Source organism: Bombus terrestris, chromosome 10 (assembly GCF_910591885.1).
Source record: "Bombus terrestris chromosome 10, iyBomTerr1.2, whole genome shotgun sequence".
Lineage (NCBI taxonomy): Eukaryota > Metazoa > Arthropoda > Insecta > Hymenoptera > Apidae > Bombus > Bombus terrestris.
The window spans coordinates 2,161,621-2,182,346 of record NC_063278.1 but is presented as its reverse complement, the minus strand read 5'-3'; the positions used below and the strand labels follow the sequence as shown (position 1 = coordinate 2,182,346).

At 34.7% G+C, this 20,726-nt stretch overlaps 3 protein-coding genes across 15 annotated transcripts; all 3 read left to right on the top strand.

Moving 5' to 3' along the window:
* The first annotated feature begins 210 nt into the window (after positions 1 to 210).
* On the top strand, positions 211 to 7,985 carry LOC100650087 (UDP-glucose:glycoprotein glucosyltransferase). Of its 5 annotated transcripts, none has more exons than XM_048409314.1 (24): positions 211 to 374; positions 781 to 991; positions 1,063 to 1,298; positions 1,377 to 1,559; positions 1,628 to 1,800; positions 1,953 to 2,148; positions 2,259 to 2,472; positions 2,553 to 2,773; positions 2,866 to 3,087; positions 3,183 to 3,541; positions 3,622 to 3,865; positions 3,973 to 4,158; positions 4,229 to 4,487; positions 4,585 to 4,693; positions 4,783 to 4,968; positions 5,065 to 5,271; positions 5,350 to 5,742; positions 5,938 to 5,952; positions 6,186 to 6,363; positions 6,425 to 6,607; positions 6,716 to 6,991; positions 7,073 to 7,189; positions 7,285 to 7,426; positions 7,558 to 7,985. In XM_048409314.1, exons 1-24 carry the CDS (start codon positions 360 to 362, stop codon positions 7,602 to 7,604), a joined length of 4,572 nt encoding a protein of 1,523 aa, XP_048265271.1. In that variant the 5' UTR covers positions 211 to 359; the 3' UTR covers positions 7,605 to 7,985. The 5 variants fall into 5 exon arrangements, with proteins under 5 accessions (XP_048265271.1, XP_012168320.1, XP_048265270.1 ...); XM_048409313.1 differs by lacking the exon at positions 211 to 374 and adding an exon at positions 510 to 648; XM_048409315.1 differs by lacking the exon at positions 211 to 374 and adding an exon at positions 569 to 595.
* Positions 7,986 to 8,119: 134 nt separating this feature from the next.
* Positions 8,120 to 15,303, top strand: LOC105666163 (zinc transporter 2). Of its 8 annotated transcripts, XM_048409325.1 has the most exons (10): positions 8,120 to 8,409; positions 8,813 to 8,967; positions 12,155 to 12,211; positions 12,491 to 12,735; positions 13,226 to 13,342; positions 13,458 to 13,606; positions 13,766 to 13,917; positions 14,036 to 14,243; positions 14,332 to 14,572; positions 14,665 to 15,303. In XM_048409325.1, exons 2-10 carry the CDS (start codon positions 8,846 to 8,848, stop codon positions 14,808 to 14,810), a joined length of 1,437 nt encoding a protein of 478 aa, XP_048265282.1. In that variant the 5' UTR covers positions 8,120 to 8,409; positions 8,813 to 8,845; the 3' UTR covers positions 14,811 to 15,303. The 8 variants fall into 8 exon arrangements, with proteins under 8 accessions (XP_048265282.1, XP_048265285.1, XP_048265283.1 ...); XM_048409328.1 differs by lacking the exon at positions 8,813 to 8,967; XM_048409326.1 differs by lacking the exon at positions 12,155 to 12,211.
* Positions 15,304 to 15,436: 133 nt separating this feature from the next.
* Positions 15,437 to 18,427, top strand: LOC100650778 (immunoglobulin-binding protein 1). Of its 2 annotated transcripts, XR_002308095.2 has the most exons (6): positions 15,437 to 15,672; positions 15,888 to 16,226; positions 16,326 to 16,723; positions 16,805 to 17,046; positions 17,445 to 17,606; positions 18,244 to 18,427. XR_002308095.2 is itself a non-coding variant. In XM_003398512.4 (5 exons), the coding sequence occupies exons 1-4, from the start codon at positions 15,535 to 15,537 to the stop codon at positions 17,013 to 17,015; spliced, it is 1,086 nt and encodes a 361-aa protein (XP_003398560.2). In that variant the 5' UTR covers positions 15,437 to 15,534; the 3' UTR covers positions 17,016 to 17,046; positions 18,244 to 18,427. The 2 variants fall into 2 exon arrangements, 1 of the variants encoding a protein (XP_003398560.2); XM_003398512.4 differs by lacking the exon at positions 17,445 to 17,606.
* The last annotated feature ends 2,299 nt before the right edge of the window (positions 18,428 to 20,726 follow it).

The window sequence follows — 20,726 nt, the reverse complement described above, 5'->3', positions numbered from 1 at the left end:
TTAGGTTGCACAAAAGAATCTAGGAAATTTATAGATTTCTTTCAGAAGCACATCAATAGTCCTAGATTAAAAGTTTGCAAGTAATATATTTTTGAAAATGATTCATTCTCTTTAAAAGGAATATATTACTGATATCTGATAGCATATTTTAGTAAATCGTCACATCTGGTTTGTGAAATCTGTAAATGTATGCTATGAGTATAATAATCATTACTATTCATACTAATACTACGTACTACCACGTATAAACTTAAAGGTAGCTTACGTAGCCGAACTCTTTCACCAGTACGATATTTACCGCACGTGCTCTGCATGGATTGGCTATTATCGTTATCCAATTCTTCCGTAATATAAGTTTCATGGTAAATTTAAAGGTATGCAAATTTCATTAAAAGAATCCTTTTCTTCGATGCTACGATATCATACAAATCTATTAATTATATTATTCTTATTTTTAATAATTTTTATTATTTACATTTTTTTTCGTTTTATTCGATAGTCTAACGTCGATATGAATAGGAAGTTGTATCGTTTTGATCTATCAATTATTTGAATATAATGATAGAAACATATCTTCGTAACAATGAATATTGATGTATGATAGATACGTTTAGAAGTTCGGCTATTTCATTGTATAGCAAATTAAAAGTATAACTTTTATTCTTCTCAAATTCTAAATATAACAGTATTGTCGCGGAAACATATTCTTCAACCTTACCGAACCTCTTACATTTTTACCACTACTTTTCCTACTATTAATAATCTTGATATTATTTGCAGATGCGGTTAATTATATTTTTTTATTTTTTACTACTGTGTATGATATACATTAAAGCAGACAGAAGGGTAAATAAATATGTAACCACCCTAATAGATGCAAAATGGAAAGAAACACCCTTAGCTCTTGAAGCTGCTGAATATTTAAATGATGAAAATCCAAGTTATTTTTGGAAATTTATAGATGCTTTTGCCAATTATGATTTAAGAAATGGTAATTTTCATCTATCTTAATTTTCATTAAATTAGCAACAATATAATTTCATGTTGTTTTCTTTTTTGTAGTTACAGAAAAAGAGAACTACGATGCTGTTATTGCTTTTGCTGAAAAATATTTATCTCAATCAGAAGTAGCATTAATGAAATTGGGTCTGTCTCTACGAATTTATTCGGCACGAGTGGAAATGTTCACACAAATGGCAGAAAATAAAAATGTTTCCATCTTTGATTGTTATAATGTAGTGGACGTCGGTGGAGTGTTTACTTGTTCTTTAGAAGAATTAGAGGAACTAGCTAGTCAAGTAGGTGACATGTAAACATTTGATACATGTATCTATCTTAATTGATTTCATTTATGCATTTTATCACTTATTACATAGGATACTTGGTTACATCCAGATATATATAGTGTAGATCATCGTTATTATACGTCTCAGCAGTCAGAAAAAATTATTATATTGTATGGCCAGATTGGAACACCAAAATTCTCAGATTTTCATAACAAATTAAAAAGTCTTGCAGAAAATAGAGGAATTAATTATATTTTGCGACATTATTTAAAGGTATTGTAATTATACCTGGTGTAACAGTAATAACAAACTTTTAATGTCTTTTATTATGGTCTATGCAGGACAGAATAGACAAAAATGTACGTTTATCGGGATATGGGGTAGAATTGCAAATGAAGTCTACAGAATATAAAGCAACAGATGATTCGGATATCAAAGATAATGCAGGAAAAGACTCAGAGGCCACTAATGATAGCGCTGAAGAAACAGATGGAATTAATTTTGTAACATTAAAGTAAGGTGGTTATATCTTAATATGCATATAAATTTGATTTTCACGTTAGTATTAATTCTGAAGCATATATACATTTTCAATTTTTCATTTATTCCGTTTTATCTATTTTTGCATTCATCTTCTATTACTACAATTTGGCTTGATCATTTTAGAAACTTGTACCCTGATAAGCAATTAGAGCTGGATAAATTACAAACTCATTTACTTGAAACCAGTCATGAAATTGGTGCTCTAAAAGTGTGGCAGTTTCAAGAATTAAGTCATCAAGCAGCTGAAAGGATAATGAATTCTCCCACAAACGAAGCCATTAATGTTTTGACGGATATTTCGCAAAATTTTCCAATGCAAGTAAATATTTTTTTACAATACATATGATGATCCTGTTGCGGGCATTTTACGCTTTTATTTTATGTTGTTTAGTATTTCCTATTAATGATGATATCCTAATTTGTTTGAAGGCGAAATCTCTAATTAGAACAAAAGCGAATAATGAAATGAAGAAAGAAATGAAACTCAATCAAGCAATGTTTTCTACAGCTTTAAATATACAACCCACAGATACTGCGCTTTTTATTAATGGTTTATTTTTTGATCTAGAAGCAGTAGATGTGCTTAGTCTTTTAGAATCATTAAGAAGCGAATTGAGAGTAATGGAATCTCTTCGTAAAATCGGTACGGCACATGTTGTATTGCTATGAATAACTCGTTAAGTGCAAAATGAACTATAACATTACTGAACATCTCATTTATAGGATTTAGTAAGACGGAGATGGGTACATTGCTGGCTTTGGGTTTGTCCGCTAACACGGAAAAACAAGAATTTGCAATGGATATAAGAGATTCGGCAATAATTTGGGTAAACGATATCGAACAGGATTCAGCTTACGGAAGATGGTCGTCGTCGTTAACAGAATTATTAAGACCAACTTTTCCTGGCATGCTTAGAAATATTAGAAGAAATTTGTACAATTTGGTTTGTAAACGTTGATGATCTAGAATAATTACAATGTAATGTTAGACAGTTGTAAAGATACAAATCTATTTAAAAATTGTATATTTCAATAGGTATTAATTATTGACCCTTTAAGCGGGGAATCCACCCCTTTGATAACTTTAGCTCAATCTTTATATCTACATTCCGTACCATTAAGGGTAGGTTTTGTTTTCGTAACGAATTACGATACTTCTATAACTGGATTGACTGATGCTAGTGTCGCCGTTAATAATGCATATCATTACTTTGCGGAAACTAAAGGATCGGAACATGCTCTGCAATTTCTGATAAATGTAAGTCCTTACAATATTCGGTCATTTGTCGTGTAGCCTCGTTAATCATATATATGAAATGAACGATGTTTATAATTTATGATGTATAATTTTAGTTAGGAAATTATATTGGTCCAGAAGGTCCAGACGTAGAAGATGTAAAGAAGGCAATAAAAGTGCAAGATTCGTCAGCTAACATAAATTATATCCTCGGTGAAGAATCTGAATATGACGTAGGACGTCACTTAGCTAATGATTTCGTAAAACGATCTGGTTTTAAAAAATTTCCGCAAGCTTTGTTAAATGGTGTACCTTTGTCAGCCGAACAATTGAACGCCAATTCATTTGAAGAAGCTGTTCTATCTACGATCATGTCACAAACGCCTGCATTACAAAAAGCAGTGTATCGAGGAGAAATAACCGAAGGAGATGATGTAGTCGATTATATTATGAATCAGCCAAATGTTATGCCTCGGTATGAGATTTTATTTAAAAATTCACGAATATGATCCTTGCGATTTCAGTTCGTTTATTATCTTTATTCACTTGTTATAGCTTGAACGAGCGAATATTAAAACCGGAGAAACACACATGGTTAAACTTAATTGGCACTATACCTAACGATAAAGATTATAGTAAATGGAGTCCTCAAGATTTATCAACATGGTTGATGGATAGAATGCGTTATATGTACGTAACACGACGCACAAGTGTACACCATTTATATACCTTTTGGGTTGTAGCAAATTTAAATGACGCAGAAGGGAGACAATTATTACGCGAGGCACTTGAATACATAGTAAGTGATTTCTCATGCTTGTTTATGCACAGATTTGTACAATAAAGTAACTAAGTAAATTATTTCCATTAATATTTAAATATAATTGTGCGGTGATTATTATTCAGGATTCGAATGCAGATGTCAGAATTAGTGTAATCATTAATCCGTTCGACGGTACTAATGATGATAATACAATTGATATTAATCAAATAGTTCTAGCTACCTTACATAGCCTGCCGGTAGATAAGGCTATACGTTTTATTCGTGACATAATTAAAGAAGATGTTGCTAACGGCAAAATTGACATAGAGGTAATTATTTCTTTTTTACGAAAAAATTTGGCAATGCTAATAAATATTTAACAAATTATCGTAAAATTAGGAAGAGGCTGTAAAAGAACAGTTGAAAAACCAAGCCGATGAATTGTTTGTACATCGCCAGTACGTGAAAACGGTACTAAACCTGCAACAGGGAGTTAGAGCGATCGTGTGTAATGGACGATTAATTGGTCCTTTAGACGAGGGCGAAGAATTTACAAGCGAAGACTTTTCGCTTTTAGAAAGATTCAGTCAAAGTACTTATGATGATAAATCGTTCAAAATGTTAATAAAGGAACAATTGTTGGAAAATGATGAGCATGGTACGGAAGTTAATCTATGATAACATATACATATGATGTACAGCTGTGGTATCTATACTATTTGAATGATATAATGTTATAATAATCTTTTGTGCAGAAAGACAAGAAGTCACCGATGATATGATAATGAAAATTACATCCTTGTTAGCATCGCACCCTCAAACGCGGAGCCGATTTCACATTCCATTTCACGGTGATGAATATAGGTGAGTGTGGAAATGGCAAAAAAATAATTTTTATGAGCGAGCTTAAACAATTAAACGATCCCTAACATTCTGATTGTTAATATATTTAGCGCCATAAAGGTTCCAGCAACAAATTCGGATGAAGTGGTATTTACCTTGATCGCTATCGTTGATCCAGTATCTCGCGGCGCACAAAAATTGGGTCCGATTTTAAAAACGCTTCAACAATCTTTAAACTGTAACATTAAAGTGTTTTTAAACTGTTTGGACAAAAATAGCGATATGCCGTTGAAAAGGTATATTGTATACTGTTCTTTTAATTTTATACGAAATTATGTTACTACATTGACCTGTTCCTTTTATATTTATGCATTTTATTTATGTTACTTCAGTTTTTATCGTTTCGTGTTCGAACCTCAGTTACAATTCTCCCCCGATGGACATGTTAATGGGGCTATGGCAAAATTTACAAAATTACCAACTTCATCTCTTTTGACACAGTATATTCATGCACCAGAAAATTGGTTAGTGGAAGTAGTTCGGAGCGTGTACGATTTAGACAATATTAAATTGGATAATGTAGCAATTGGAGTGCACAGGTAAGTGTGTCGCGTTGGAAGAAACTATAGATCACAATTAAAATGTGTTTGTTGTATATCCACAATTCTTTGTTACAGCGAATTTGAATTAGAGCATTTACTTCTTGAAGGTCATTGTTTCGAAGCAGTAATCGGAAATCCACCTCGTGGATTACAAATCACATTGGGAACGGGAAAGCAACCATTAATGGTTGACACTATAGTAATGGCAAACTTGGGATATTTTCAGCTTAAAGCAAACCCAGGGGAATGGATATTGCGTATGCGGCAAGGACGGTCGGCGGAAATCTATGATTTTACTACTATCGGTGGTCAAGATGTTTTACAAAACGGCAATGACGTAAAAGTTGTTATAAGTTCTCTTAGAAGTCACGTGTTGAAAGTTAAAGTATCGAAAAAGCCGGACAAGGTGGGAATGGATCTTTTATCGGAAGACGATAAAAGTTCTGGCTTATGGAACTCTATTTCTAGGTAAATAAAATTTGCACTGTTCGCTTTTGTATAGGTATAGGTCGACTACGCATTGTATAGGTCGACTACGCATTTTTAGAATAGTTTTAAATTCGCGTTGGCACTAAGCATATATAAAGATATGAAATATTTTTAGCACATCGTGTTAGGCGATCCTCTAACTTTAATTTCTGTTTATTTTCTCTCTCTTTTTAGCTTTTCCAAATTTTGGTAAGCTTTCAACAACTATTTAAACATTATCGCGTATAACGTATATTGCTCGTAATGTGTAAAGATACATAATTATTTTACCAATTGTTTCGCATCTTAAACGTGCATTATACATTTGAATACAACACTTGTTGTACGCTTATTCAATCACGTTATGTACCTTCCTGAAATTCAATGAAAAAAACAGTTGAATTTTTTCCATTTCCTAATTTTATCGCTCTCTTCGAAATTAGGACATTTACGACAGCAGACGATAGTGACGATGAGGATGAAAAATTAAATATCTTCTCTTTAGCCTCTGGACACTTGTATGAAAGATTTCTGAAAATTATGATGTTAAGCGTTATAAAGCATACCAAAAGTCCCGTCAAATTCTGGTTCCTGAAGAATTATCTATCACCAACGTTAAAAGTAAGCGAAATAAATTAAATAAATTAAACGACATATTTCAACAAATCTTCCTTCATTTTAGGATTTTTTACCACATATGGCAAAGGAATATGGTTTTGAATATGAATTGGTACAATACAAATGGCCTCGCTGGCTCCATCAGCAAACTGAAAAGCAAAGAACCATATGGGGTTACAAAATACTGTTTTTGGATGTGCTGTTCCCTTTAAACGTTAAAAAGATAATATTCGTTGATGCTGATCAGGTATAATAATTATGTACAAGCAATTACTGTAAATCATTAATATTTTTGTTATCTTTACTGTTACTATTGCTACTTCTGTACGATCGTAATAACATTGTATTATGTTAGGTTGTAAGGGCAGATTTAAAAGAATTGGCGACCATGGACCTTGGCGGCGCGCCATATGCATACACTCCATTTTGTGACAGCAGGAAAGAAATGGACGGATTTCGATTTTGGAAACAAGGTTATTGGCGAAATCATTTACAGGGGCGTGCTTATCACATCAGTGCTCTGTACGTGGTAGATTTGAAGCGATTCCGACGTATTGCAGCCGGAGACAGATTAAGGGGACAGTATCAAGCATTGAGCCAAGATCCTAATAGTTTGTCTAATTTGGACCAAGTCCGTACGATACTAACAGTAATACCGGAATGATTCGATTAAATAATATATAACGATTACAAATTAGCGCGTCCTTTTTAGGATCTCCCCAATAACATGATTCATCAAGTGAGTATTAAATCACTGCCGCAAGAGTGGTTATGGTGTGAGACTTGGTGCGACGATGCATCCAAGAAATATGCCAAAACTATAGACTTGGTAAATAAAGTTTATATTATAGATTCGTTACATTTAGCTGATAATACATTTCTAACGTAAACTTAAACATATTGTTCGATCTTTGCATCACGTAGTGTAATAATCCAATGACTAAGGAAGCTAAATTACAAGCTGCTGTACGTATATTACCGGAATGGATAGGTTATGATGAAGAAATAAAAGCCTTACAGATGAAACTGGAGAATGAGAATAGACAAACGGAGAAGGAAGAAAATGGTATTGATTAAACGCATCGATTAAACAGCGATAGCCAATACTTTAGCAATGCCTCTCGCAATATTATACATATCAATAGTATTATGTATATCAATCTTGTTATCAATTCTTCTTGTCCTCTTTTATTTTAGAAACATTCGGAGATGTGGAAGATTTTACCAAGCACGAAGAGCTATAAGCAGAAATGGCATGAATTGTACCGAAATCGATCAAGAAAAAGGAAGAGTTTTACGAATAACTTTCCAGAACTAGTTCAATTTCGTTTTCAATACATGCGAGCACATTGTTGCAGTGACGCGTGATTTTTTTGAATGCCGAGAAAGTAAGAAGAATGCGATACATTTACACGCGAATATCGAACGCTGCAGGGTGAAATAGATTACTGCAATTGATTGTATGAAATTCAGCGAAACATTCAGTCATTTGAAAATGGATCGTTGTTATTGTAATATCGTAGTAGTTAACTGTAGCCGGGCAACTATGACCGTGCCGTTAACACGATTGTGATTTTGTATTGTCTACTTTATAGTTATAAAAAATAAACTTGTAACGTTTGTAAGGTATCTTTTATAAATACACGTTCCTTCGACGAATGAGAATGCTTTCTCTTGCACATAAAATAAGAAAACGTTCGACTTTATGCGAAATTTTTCGCAATTTTTATCTATGTATATCAAAATTGTCACTCTGAGAAAACAAGATCAATCGATTAATTTATAAAGTGAAAATATTTACGAAAGAATACATCTTATTTGGCTAGTAATGACATCTTTCGTCGATAGAAAAACATACAACTGTGATAGATCGAGCGCGGTGTGCGGTCGAGTCAAGTTTTTCGACGCGTGTAGCGGTTAATGTCTTCTTGTTTACATTATTCGTATTATTTGGTGAAATCGAAAGGAAGAAAGATTTGTATTTCTTAAGAGAAAGAACCTGCATTTTGTCACAAGAATGGATAAAGCTTTTCGAAGCAATCATACATCGTACGTAATTTCATTTTATTTTTTAACGTTTATAAGAATTTGAGGCTTATAAATATGTACGTTTCTGTAACTATAAATTGTTTGGAATGAGAATATACATAAGAGGCGGTTAATCGATGAAACGATAATTTAATCAGTAACGTATCGGAATATTGTTTTCATATAAATTTTCAACGCAGAGGTTCAATGGGCATTTTTTCTTCATTTCGTCCTTTTTATTTTCCTTATTTTTAACAATATATTTTGGCATTAACGATTTTTAACATTCGTTCGCATTCCAAAAGCCTATTCTTAGTTTTCCGTAGTTCCTTCTTCGAAATTCATTCGATAAAATCCTGGTATAATGGTTTTTGAAACGAATCTTTCGCACTTTTCCTAATGACGATTTACTTTTATTTTCGAGTTCATCTTGCTTACGACAAAAGTTGAAAGGTGAATGAAAAAGAGGAGAGAAAGAAAGGATCCTGTAAGCACACATGTACACACAGGTACATTGTCGTTTTTTGAAGTTATATCATCGAACACACGTTTACCTCGAAGAGATTTTCTTTGCAAAAAGTAAGTAATTACAATGTGATTAAATACAACAAGAAATAGAGCACAACACTTGCGCGTTACAAACTGGAATCGAATTAATCGCTGAAAAAAAGACTGTACACTTGTCGAGAATACGGCTGACTCAGTTGAAGCTCAAATTTTGTTTATTCAAATTTAAGTAAAAATGGTTTTGTATTTCAAAAATAATTGGCTAAATATGAGTTTCAAAAAATTGGATTTTTTCTATACACTTGACTCGTAAAACGATCGTTAGTTCTCAAACATTAGAAGGAAAGTCGCAACATAAATGAATTGCGAATATGAATTTCTCGACCCGCGGCTACAAACTGTTTTATCATGAACTTTTTACGCGCGTTTCCCAATACATTCGTTCCTATAATCGAAATCGAGCACAAGAAATCAAATGGAGCGAAATCTTATAGGCAAGGAAAAAGGAAGAGAGAATAAAGACGGAAAAACGGAATACGATCGATCGGTCGAACAAAGTTCCAATAGCGATTGTTTTCGAGCCCATCCGTTCCACCGAATAATCGATAGATTAGATCGATGAATGATAGAAATTTCGGAGAACCATGATAGTTTGTTAAAATGATGATTGTAACAAACGCTACGTCAGGAAATAACAGAAACAGGAAAGCGCGATACATCGAGGCACGAGGCTATCGTACGCAAAGCGCGAGAAAGATAGAATGAACGGCGAATAGATAGGAAGTTTGAAAGGCAGAAACAGATAGAGGAAGCGAGAAGTGGGGGAACCGATGAGCCAAGAAGGGGTGAAAGAGGAGGAAGGAAATCGGTAGAGAGCGATCTTGAAGCAGAAAGTGGGGGAGGGAATGGAGAAGGATAGCGTGGAAAAGAGTAAGAGGAAAAGAGAGGAAGAGCCGAGGAGAAACTGATCGAGAGTTAAGCTATCTGGTAAAACAAACGGACGAGGCTGGACAGTGGGTTTTCTACTAAAAGACGGGATGAAGTGGCAAACGGTTTGCGTTGTTCATACAACTAGTGACGCGCGCACGGACTATTCACGTATCTCTGATCGGCCGAGGACTTAATACAATTGTTGACTTTCGGTTGTATGTTCGCGGCGCGTCCGTTTTTCGTTGTCCCGGGTCGGCTCACCTGGCCTCGCTACGCCACGAGTCGCATCGCTTCGTATCGCTTCCATCGGTACGGTTTGACCACCGCGCCGCGCCGCGCCGCGTCGCGACGTCGCGTTTTCGTTTTCTCTCCCTTTTGCTTTTCTTTAACATATTTTTGATCGATCTACCGAACGGTGAATTGATTTGGTTGTTCATTGCACGTCACGGTCAGCGCTGCTGTCTACCGCACGCTCGCACGCACACCCACACACACACATACACGCAGTCCTCCGCAGCACGAGGATCATGGACGAGGAAAGGATCAAGCTGTGAGTTCGAACATCCCTTTCGAATTCGATCGGATCAATTCGGACCGGGTCGGATCGAATCGCCTCTTCCACTTCTCCCTACCTAGTAAATTCACCGCGTCGCATCACGTCGTCGCGCAGCGTACCGCGCGCTATGATCACACGTTCATTCTTACAAAGATCGTCGCGGTATCCTGGCGAATGATTTTTACCAAAAATATATCTTTCATTGAAGAAATGGATAACGATATTGTTAATTATTTAGTCTTTCGACTCTGTTACATAGGAGAAACATCCTACCTCTCTGCTTACGCTAAATTCTCCTATCAAAATTCTACGACTTCCGACCACTTATTCCGTTTACTTTCGAGCAATTATTTGTTTTTTTTAAATCACTTTTTCCTTGTTTTTTTCTCTTACATCATTTTTACATGCTCAACTCACCGTAACTTCGATACCGATAAAATCAAACTCGAAGGCGCGTCCGTATCTTGACAGCCATGCTGTATGTTATACTATAAAGCAGGAAGTGAATTTCGTTCATCTATCTATCGCAAAGAGGAAGAAAAGATATTTGGGTATTTTACACGGTATTTGAACGTGACAGAGATGCGACTGTACGTTTGCTATTTATGCGCAGTCGGTCATGATCACCTGACGTTTAGCTGCATTTGCAGTAAGTCTCGTTGTAAATTGTAAATCTCGGAATGGTAATACTTTGAGATAACTCGAAAAGCGAATTGGCGAGCAAATAGACGCGTGTCGTTAGAAAAAATTTTATTTATCTTCAACATTTTGTATTTTTAGTATTATTAGACAAGAATACAAGAAATACCGGAAGTCAGTACAATCAAATATAATTGGAAGAAGCAATCAGTGTGATTAAAGTATATGTCGCGTATAGCACGGACTTGAATACCGTGTATGTATTATTCGTTCGGTTCGAATGATTTTGCACACGGCATTACTGTTAGCCGGAATCGTAGTATTTTTGTCGTGAGAAGTCATTCTTACGGATAACGATTTAACGAAGGCGCATTTGCACATGTTATCCTCGATGATATCTTGTTAGATAGCGAGCTACGTGAGAAACGATAACGATCGTTAAGAGGATCACGCGCGATCTCACGTAAGCGGCAGTTTCCACCTCATCACCGACTTTTCTCCCTCAATTGCTTGCGCCGCGCTCTCCTACTTTCGATCTTATCTCGCGCGAGTTTTCCCCTTTGAATTTTAGGCGGCAATCTTTAACCACTATAATTACAAAAAATCCAAGAAACAATAAGAAATATCATGATCGATAAATAATTGATAGCAATAATAAACAACGATATTTCTCTATCGGTCTATGTATGTATAATATCAATACGTGGATATAACGCTGGATTTTTCAACAAACGATCGAAATAAGAGAGACGTGCAAATCTGTGTATCTATCTATTTCTGCTTTAATCTATCTACATAGAAGTTATCCGCGACAATGAAATTTTTTTCTCACGATAACACGTTCAGGGACGCACGACACAGATCGGGCCAAAGCGGGATTAAGCGATCGAGCTCCACCGCCTTAAGTCCCCTTCACACGCGTCTGGAATGTTCTATATCTTTCTTGTTCTCTTTCTTTTTTTTTCTATCTTTCTCGATTTTCTAGCGAAAACCGAGAACTTCGTACTTTCGACTTAATCTGTTTGCCTGATAAATCTCCGATTTAGATTACTGAATAGTAATAGTGTAATAGAAATCAAACAATGATTAAGTATGATAATAAATTCGGTTGTAATCGTTAACGTTCGTTTGCAGTTATCTTCCGCGTGAACGAAAACAAGGAGAGAGGAAAACATTACGGGCCAGAGGATTGTAAGAATAGTTTAGTTTCGATTATCTAATTGGTAATCGTGTGCAAATAGTAGTGGTGAAAGCAGATGGACGGTAACGGTATAGAATATCATGAAAACGAAGAGAAACCAGAATGTATTACGAGTCCCGCGTTCCATAACTTGACAGAAACCATTTCCACGGAATTGATCGCGTACGTGATCGCCACGTTTATCGACTCTGTTTTATTGCACGTGGCTGCAACGACATACGAGCACGATAGAAGACAGAAATCAATTGGTTCTTTTGTTTACTGGTTAGATTCGAAGACAAGGCTGTATACGGATATGGGACGAGCATTCCACCGAATAACAATGAGATGGATGAGAACGAAGAGACCTCGTCGCGGAAGGTGATCTTTTGCGTTCACGGCAAGCTTTCTGGTTGTTGTACGGTTGTGAAGGGCAGTGCTACATCGATCGATGAAACTACCGAAACAGCCGCAACTGCAGTTACTGCCACCGCTCTCGCCATCGGCGGAGCCGATTTCCAACAAACTCCTTCCAGTAAGATTCCTCCAAATTTAGATCCTATCGACTTCCAGTCAGACGATTGGTTATAGAGGCTATCTTTTTATTTAAAATATTAAATGGATTTATCGATTATCTATAGCTCTTTAGATTCTTTATTATCAATTTCTAGACCTATTTATCGCCATACCTTTACAAGTTACCCTCTTTATTTTACTTTATGTCTTAGTCCTTCAGATTTGACCACATAAACATTATTGCTCGTATATGTAAATCAAGCAATGTTTAATGTAACAAAATCGACTTTTTTCCCCACCTCAACCAACAGTCTCAAAAAGAAGATTTATAAAGCCGGTAGCTAATTCAAGCGGAACATTAGCTTAGTTTAGTATATTCACGTGTTTGTCTTGGTGTATCACAGCGACTGTATTGTCGTCCTTACATTTATCTTCCGACCAAAATTCTGTTAGATCAATGTCTGATAAAAAGTTTATCTTTATCATTTTTCTGTTAAATGTTTTTCTAGCTGTACCAGAGGACCATTGTCACAGGGAAAGAGACGAAGAGATCGATAAAAAGGCAAGAAAGAAATTACTGCTTGCCAGTACGTTGTGCGTAATTTTTATGATAGCAGAAATCGTAGGTAATCATCATGTAGATGTAAGATCGAAATACTTGTACGTTAAATTTTCAAGAAAATTAAATAAGAAATGAAACTAATGATTATTTTTAAATGGAACGATCGCCCGGCTTTTCAGGTGGAGTATTATCGAATAGTTTGGCGATCGCAACGGATGCTGCGCACCTATTAACCGATTTTGCATCGTTTATGATCTCTTTATTCTCGATATGGGTAGCTAATAGACCGGCAACGAAAAAAATGCCCTTTGGATGGTATCGAGCGGAAGTAGGTGTAAAAGATTTGCTATTTCAAAATTGATTATTATTCCATTGTCTTCCCTCGTTTTTTCGTTTCTTGCTAGCAGACGGATATACACGCACGTATGCACGCACGCGTGTACGCACGTACGCACACTATCAATAATATGTTCATCGTTATTCGCAGGTGATAGGAGCCTTGACGTCGGTTTTACTAATATGGGTAGTTACGGGAATTCTTTTTTATCTGGCAGTCGAGAGAATAATTCACAAAAGTTTTCAACTAGATAGCACCGTCATGTTGATTACCTCTGGCGTTGGCGTTGCGGTAAATCTAGTGTTAGTGATATATTATATTCAATTGAAACTATCGATCGTTCGAACTGATAGATTAAATCAATCGCAGTCACGATGTAATTACATTTTGAATAACATCGATACAACTTTTATATTGCAGAATGGGCTTATCGCTGCATGAGCACGGCCATAGTCATGGACATGGTTCAGAGAAGCCGAATCGAAATATAGACAACGAGAGACTCGATGACGAAAATCTGTCTCACAAGAGGAAAAATATCAACGTTCGCGCTGCTTTTATTCACGTTTTAGGAGACTTCATACAAAGCATAGGGGTTTTCGTTGCAGCATTGGTTATTTATTTCAAGGTATAGTTATATATGCATATGTACGCAATAGATTTTTCCAATATTTTCTCATGAACGCGAAATTAATACACACTGGTAACAATTACAGCCAAACTGGAGCATAGTCGATCCAATTTGCACTTTCCTCTTTTCACTGTTGGTAATATTAACCACGGTTGCAATAATCAAAGACGTGATGAACGTTTTAATGGAAGGAATTCCAAAAGGATTTGAATATTCCCAAGTGGAGAGTACATTTATGCAAATCGAAGGTGTGATGAAGGTGCACAATCTTCGTATCTGGGCGCTTTCGCTGGATAAAACCGCGTTATCCGCGCATCTTGCAATAAGTAAGCGCATTCGAGCTCTTGTTTCATTAGCAGTCTCAGCTTTTTTTTTCAGTCTAAACAAATTGTTTTCTTTTTCATTTTTTCCAATGAAGAACCAGGTGCGAGTCCTCACAATATACTGCGTACTGCTACTAGAAATATTCACGATAAGTACAAATTTTTCGAAATGACGCTTCAAATAGAGGAATTCGATGAACGAATGGAAAATTGTAAACAATGCAAGGCGTTATCGCAATAGTTGTAAATTTTTTGAGTTACGTATACTTTTGAGCTACCCTTCAGTCTTTATACACATGAAGTTGAATTATAAAAGATTCACACGATTTGTAAATAGCTCAATTTATGAAAAACAGAAGCAACCTGTTGTTTCAAGTATATATTCTACCGCGATTAAAAAATCTACAGGGAAGATATTTCAACCTCGCAAAGGATGTCAATTACTTATAAATATTGTAATCGATACAACGATTTTTTCACCTATTAGTGGAACAATTATTTACTGCCTCTCTCTATCTCTCTCTTCCCTCTCTCTATTTTCTTAATATAGAAATTATGTTTATTTATTTTAAATGTGACTTTTAACGACGTAATCAACCTATGTAATCATATAATCATGAAAGAGAATGTATTTACATTTAAACTCGCTTCGAAATCGGTAAACAAAAAATAATTGTGTAAACTTATGTTAATAAAACTACAATGAGAGAGAAAAAGAATAGATTAAAAGAAGAGATTTGTGTTTAATTTATTTATATCCTGACACCCAATCGTTTTCAGATTGAAATATTTTGAACCAAACCGCCAAATATATCGATACATATCTTGTTTTTATTATCGAAGTTGATTACCCTATGCTTGCAACTTCAGGATGTTATGCTTGTTTTGCGTTGTACGATCGTACAATCATACATAACCTTTTCAATCTTCGTTACGCATCAAAGACAGCTGTCAAAACGATAGTTATGTCGGAAGAAAATTTGTCGAGTTCAGAAAATGACGGGAAAGATGTTGCAACGCTATCAGAATTATTCGACAAAGCGTTTGAGCTATTTAATAATATCAATAAAACAGACGAACCTACCAACAGTTCCAAAGTTCAGGTACTAATTGTCAACAATTATGTATAATTCTGTTTAGGATCTTCTCTTTGCTCCCTAAATTGCGTTTCTCCAAATTTTGATCGAAAATACAGTTGTTCATAAAAATCCTGCACTTGAATTAAATATCACAAATTTTTAAATGTGCACAAACAGTTTATATTTTTTCTACATACATACATAATACATGTTTTTTATCTCTTTTTGCTATATGCCAGTCTGATATCAAACGTACCATGAATATGTTAGAACAAGCTACAAGACTAGTTTCTATAGTCGATATGTTTAGCCAAAATGAAAGTTTCGAAGAAGTGGCTACGGAAAACATCAAATATTTTTTACTGCCAGCGTTCCTCGGTACACTCGCTACAAAAATTTGTAATACAGATGACCGAATGCACGTCGTTAACGTAGCTGAAATTTATTTCGTGGATTTTTTGAAACGCGTTAAGACTTATGGTTTGACCAACATCGAAGTGCCCGATATTAATCCGGAGCGTGAGAAAGAAAGCGTATCCGAGAGAGTTCGAACGAATGCTGAATTAATTACCGAAATGGTAAGTCTATTCTAGGTTTGCAGGTCTCTGAAGATCATTACTGTTAAAATATTCTTCATAGTGATACATCTACTACATGCATATGTATTATATTTGTAGGTAAATCGACGAAACACGAAACTACAGAGATTCAAAGAGCAAAAAGAGTTGGAATCGCGTTTGGAAATTTTAAAGAAAAGTTTGTCCAATCCAAACATAGATGATGAGGTTAAAAGAGAATATTTCGTAATGCTTATCAAATTATATGTAAATTTGACAATAGAAGAACTGAACTCGTTAGCAGCCGAAAAGCCAATTTTGGAACATATGAAAAACATGGGAAAATCTGGAACTATGTCTACCCAGATTTCGCAAAAACGCAAACCAGCTGCTCCAAAACTGCAACCAATTATTATCACTCGAGATGAAGTAGAGAAAAAGGTGTTTGGAGTTGGTTATCCTAGTTTACCTGTTCTTACTGTTCAAGAATTTTATGATCAACGAGTGAAAGAAGGAGAGTAAGTAGAAAGTACATCAATGTACATCAATGCTTTTAACTAATTAAGATTTAACAAATATGTCAATGTATTTTATCTTAGCTGGCCAGATCCTTCACAACAGCATCAAACAAATTCAAAATGCTTGCAAGATTTAGTAAACAGACAAGGAATGGATAATGAAGAAGATGATATCAAAAAAGAAGAAATGATTGAAGCTGATGATCCAGAAACCTTGAGACAATTACGTGCCATGGATGAATATAAAGATACACACAGAAGAGGATGGGGCAACCGTGCTAATAGGAGTTGAACATGAAAAAATTCTATTATATTATATATGTGTATGTATGTGTGTGTATATATATGTGTATATATATATATATATATATATATATATATATATATATATATATATATATATATATACCTTTGATCTTCTATGTAACATCATATTGGTACCATTTGCATTAAGAGATGATAAAGATGGTATACTGTTTAAAGTAATATTACGATCCGTTACGTAATAATAATTTAAAATAAAAGAATTATGCGTTTTTAGAAAAATCCCTATTTTATTTTGTTTTTCATTTTTCCATGTATCTTCGCTAGACATTCTGTTTTTTTTTTTTTTTTTTTAAACAAGAATCACACGCACCTCGTAGATACGATTCGCGACAATTTGCGATTGTCATAAACTAGTATTCTTTAACTAGTTATAATTAAAAAGTCAATGTTACAGACAAGTAAGTTAATGGTTAATCGTGATTGGGAATTGGCAAGAGCGAAAGTAAGGTTTGAATGTTTGAAGCATTGACTAATGGCAGGATAGACATGATAATATATGAGCGTGACATTATACATATATTCTGGCATGGATAAACACTCAAGTGACATGAAAATGGTAAGAGTGTTTCCTATAATACTTGGTAGATAAAACAATTTCCTATTGAGATTCTACTTTTGTAATTGTATTCTCAAAAATGTGAATTTGCATCAATATCTAGAGTCTAATCGTGATTATTTATTTCTACATTCACCAATTTACATTATGATGAAATTCATATTCTAATATTTTCGCAAAAACAACATGCTACAAAGTAAATTTTATAGAATATCTTGCAGTTATAGTAGAATGTGCCAGCTTCTGTATGATTATCTTTTCCCAATAGTTATCAAAATAGTTTTTTTTGAAGATATCCCTTTCATTCACATATACATAATTACTTTTATAAAAATGCTTCTGTGGTATTATATCTATAGTATTACTCTTGTTAATATACTATATATGTAAAGTTATTACAATTTAAGAATTCATATAATGCCTTCAAAAAATGAATCAGATAAAGTCAATGACAATTTACTTCAATTCTCAGCTATTAATAAAGAAGATTTTCCTAGATAAAGATTTTTGGTTATCATATTTCTTAAAATTTGTAATCTCATTAGTATCGGTGATATTCTTTATGAAAAAACATAAAAACTGTTTAAAACTTGAGTTGAACATTAGGAATAAATTGCTTTTTCTATGTTCATTACAGAAAAGCTGTTTTGAGAGCAGAAACAATATCCAAGATACTACAAGCAGCCAGTAACAACAAACAAGCAATGATCTTCTTAGAAATCATTATATAATACAAATAAAAAATGAGATTGTTAATTGTAGAATAATTATACAAAATGTATTTAAAAAGAGTTTCAATAAATCAGAATAGTTTAACAGCATTTTACAATCTTGTTATTTATATTTTTCACTATCCGAAATCCCAAAAAGCAAAAAATTAAATTGGGAAATAATTCGGATCACCCAAGACGGTTCCGAAAAATTCCAGGAATATGATGTTATTTCCAGGAATCGTAAAAATAGTGCCAACTCCTATGCTGTCATGTTCTCCTGATACGAAATCTTCGAAAGTTTTAGTCGAAAGTTCAAAAATTTAAGTAAAATTTAAGCAAATTCCTAGAATATGACGTCATTTCCCAGAATCGCCAGAATTCCTGGATATAACGTCATTTCCCAGAATCGCTGAATTTGTTCCACCTTCTATGATATCATGTTCTCCTGATACAAAATCGTCGAAAACCTTGGTTCGTGAATCGCCAGAATTCCTTAAATATGACGTAATTTCCAAAAATCGCCGGATTCGTGCCACTTCCTACGACGTCATGTTCTCCTGATACAAATACAAAAAACGGTCATTTCCAATAACAGCGGAAATTTCAGAAAACGACCCATTCACCGCGAATTACGCTAACTTAATAGTGAACAAGGCTATTTTTCGAGATTCGAATTTTAGAGCTTCGTTTTACAGTTCCTCCACCTTACTTCTCGTTAAAGGATTAGGATTGGCCATTCTACCATAGCTGGGCAGGCGATGAAATGATTAAACTGCTGATTAACTTTAATTAAACGTTCATTGAAATAATTCAGTAATTTACAGTGTACAAATTATATAAATTGTATAAATTCTATTACGAATATTAATATAACTTAATAATAATATAACTTAACTCTGTGAGTTTCATGATATTCTTAACCATTAGTAATTGATTCAACTCTACTTAAAAATAATTAATACGCGGAAAAATACAATAGTCTAAATGTGTATACATAATGATGTAAGTCTTGTTATACTTTTATAATGAAATTCTTATAAATTACGTTTACAAATCCGTTTACAATCCGTCCTAAAGCTATATATGTGTATATATAGATATTTACATAAGTGGGATGGAAGAAAAATCAAAGTCGGATGGAGAGTTGTCTAGTATCAGGCGCGTTGTATGCTAGATCGTCCAAGCAGAAAGTCTGGAAACCCAGATTCGTAACAATTGAAAACTTACTTCCACTTAATTCGCATGCCACAAATTTTGTATTTTAAAAGTTGTATTTGAAACTGTGTTTGGGAGAAAATTAAAAAACATTGCTTAGAACAGCTATGTTTGACTCAACAGTTTCTGCTAATGAAATTCGCACGTTACAAAACCTTCTCGTCTAGCATTGCTTGTATTGTTCATCTCTGCCGTATACTATCGCTATGTTCGTATAACAATAGATATATATCTGCTATACTATATCTATACTTATATACTGCTATACTATATCTATACTTATTGCACAGTATCGCTTCCTTTATCTAATGTGTGTATATATTCGTGTCCTTATCGCACAATTTTGCGCTCTTTGTCTACGAACAAACCATGTGCTGACATCTGTTGAAGGCGGAAGGAACAGCGATTTGGAGCATGTGAGGACAGATGGCATCGCGTGGTTTGTCCGTAGGTAAGAATACAAAATATGCGACAAATTATGTGCTGCCATCTACTAAAGGCGGAAGGAACAGCGACTTGGGGCATGTGAGGACAGATGGCATTACGTGGTTTGTCCATAGGTAAGAATACATGCGCGACAAATCATGTGCTGCCATCTATTAAAGGCGGAAGGAACAGCGACTTGGGGCATGTGAGGGCAGATGGCATTACGTGGTTTGTCCGTAGACAAAGAACGCAAGATTACACGGCAAGGACAGATTATACGAACGGTCCTAGACAAAGAGGGTAGTAGTATGCAACAAGGACAGATGCTTATCTTGTGCTCAAAGAGAGCAGTAGTATGCGACATAGGCAAATATATAAACCAATTGTATCTTTTAAGCTCTCCTTTTACGATCTTATCATCCTAATTAGCCCCTGAGTACTCCCTTTAAATGTAAACGGCGTGAATGAAGGTTCGTAAACTTTTCTCAATAGACGATGATCGTTAAACAATTTCAGATTTTCGATAACACCAAATAAATTTATTTCTTATGAATATTGTTAAAAAAAATTACAATACTCCTATATTTAATTTATTATACTCTAAGACAAGTGAAGCTAATATCTTCTCGGTGTGTTACAGTGCAGCGATTTACCACTCTTTTTTGAATCGCCACTAAACGTCTGCTTTCGACTAAATCCGTATGGTGCCGCTAATATTGCACGATGTTCTATTTCTGATTCGATGACAATTCTGATTCACCCATTG

Bases quoted from the DNA above. Each gene is read 5' to 3' on its own strand.
- LOC100650087 (XM_048409313.1), top strand. From the start codon at position 598: ATGATAGATACGTTTAGAAGTTCGGCTATTTCATTGTATAGCAAATTA. The intron at 649-780 runs GTATAACTTTTA...TATTATTTGCAG, and splicing joins CATTGTATAGCAAATTAAAA to ATGCGGTTAATTATATTTTT. The intron at 1,801-1,952 runs GTAAGGTGGTTA...TGATCATTTTAG, and splicing joins ATTAATTTTGTAACATTAAA to AAACTTGTACCCTGATAAGC.
- LOC105666163 (XM_048409325.1), top strand. From the start codon at position 8,846: ATGAAAAAGAGGAGAGAAAGAAAGGATCCTGTAAGCACACATGTACAC. The intron at 13,343-13,457 runs GTAATCATCATG...CCGGCTTTTCAG, and splicing joins TATGATAGCAGAAATCGTAG to GTGGAGTATTATCGAATAGT. The intron at 13,918-14,035 runs GTTAGTGATATA...TTTATATTGCAG, and splicing joins GGCGTTGCGGTAAATCTAGT to AATGGGCTTATCGCTGCATG.
- LOC100650778 (XM_003398512.4), top strand. From the start codon at position 15,535: ATGTCGGAAGAAAATTTGTCGAGTTCAGAAAATGACGGGAAAGATGTT. The intron at 16,227-16,325 runs GTAAGTCTATTC...TTATATTTGTAG, and splicing joins CTGAATTAATTACCGAAATG to GTAAATCGACGAAACACGAA. The intron at 16,724-16,804 runs GTAAGTAGAAAG...ATTTTATCTTAG, and splicing joins CAACGAGTGAAAGAAGGAGA to CTGGCCAGATCCTTCACAAC.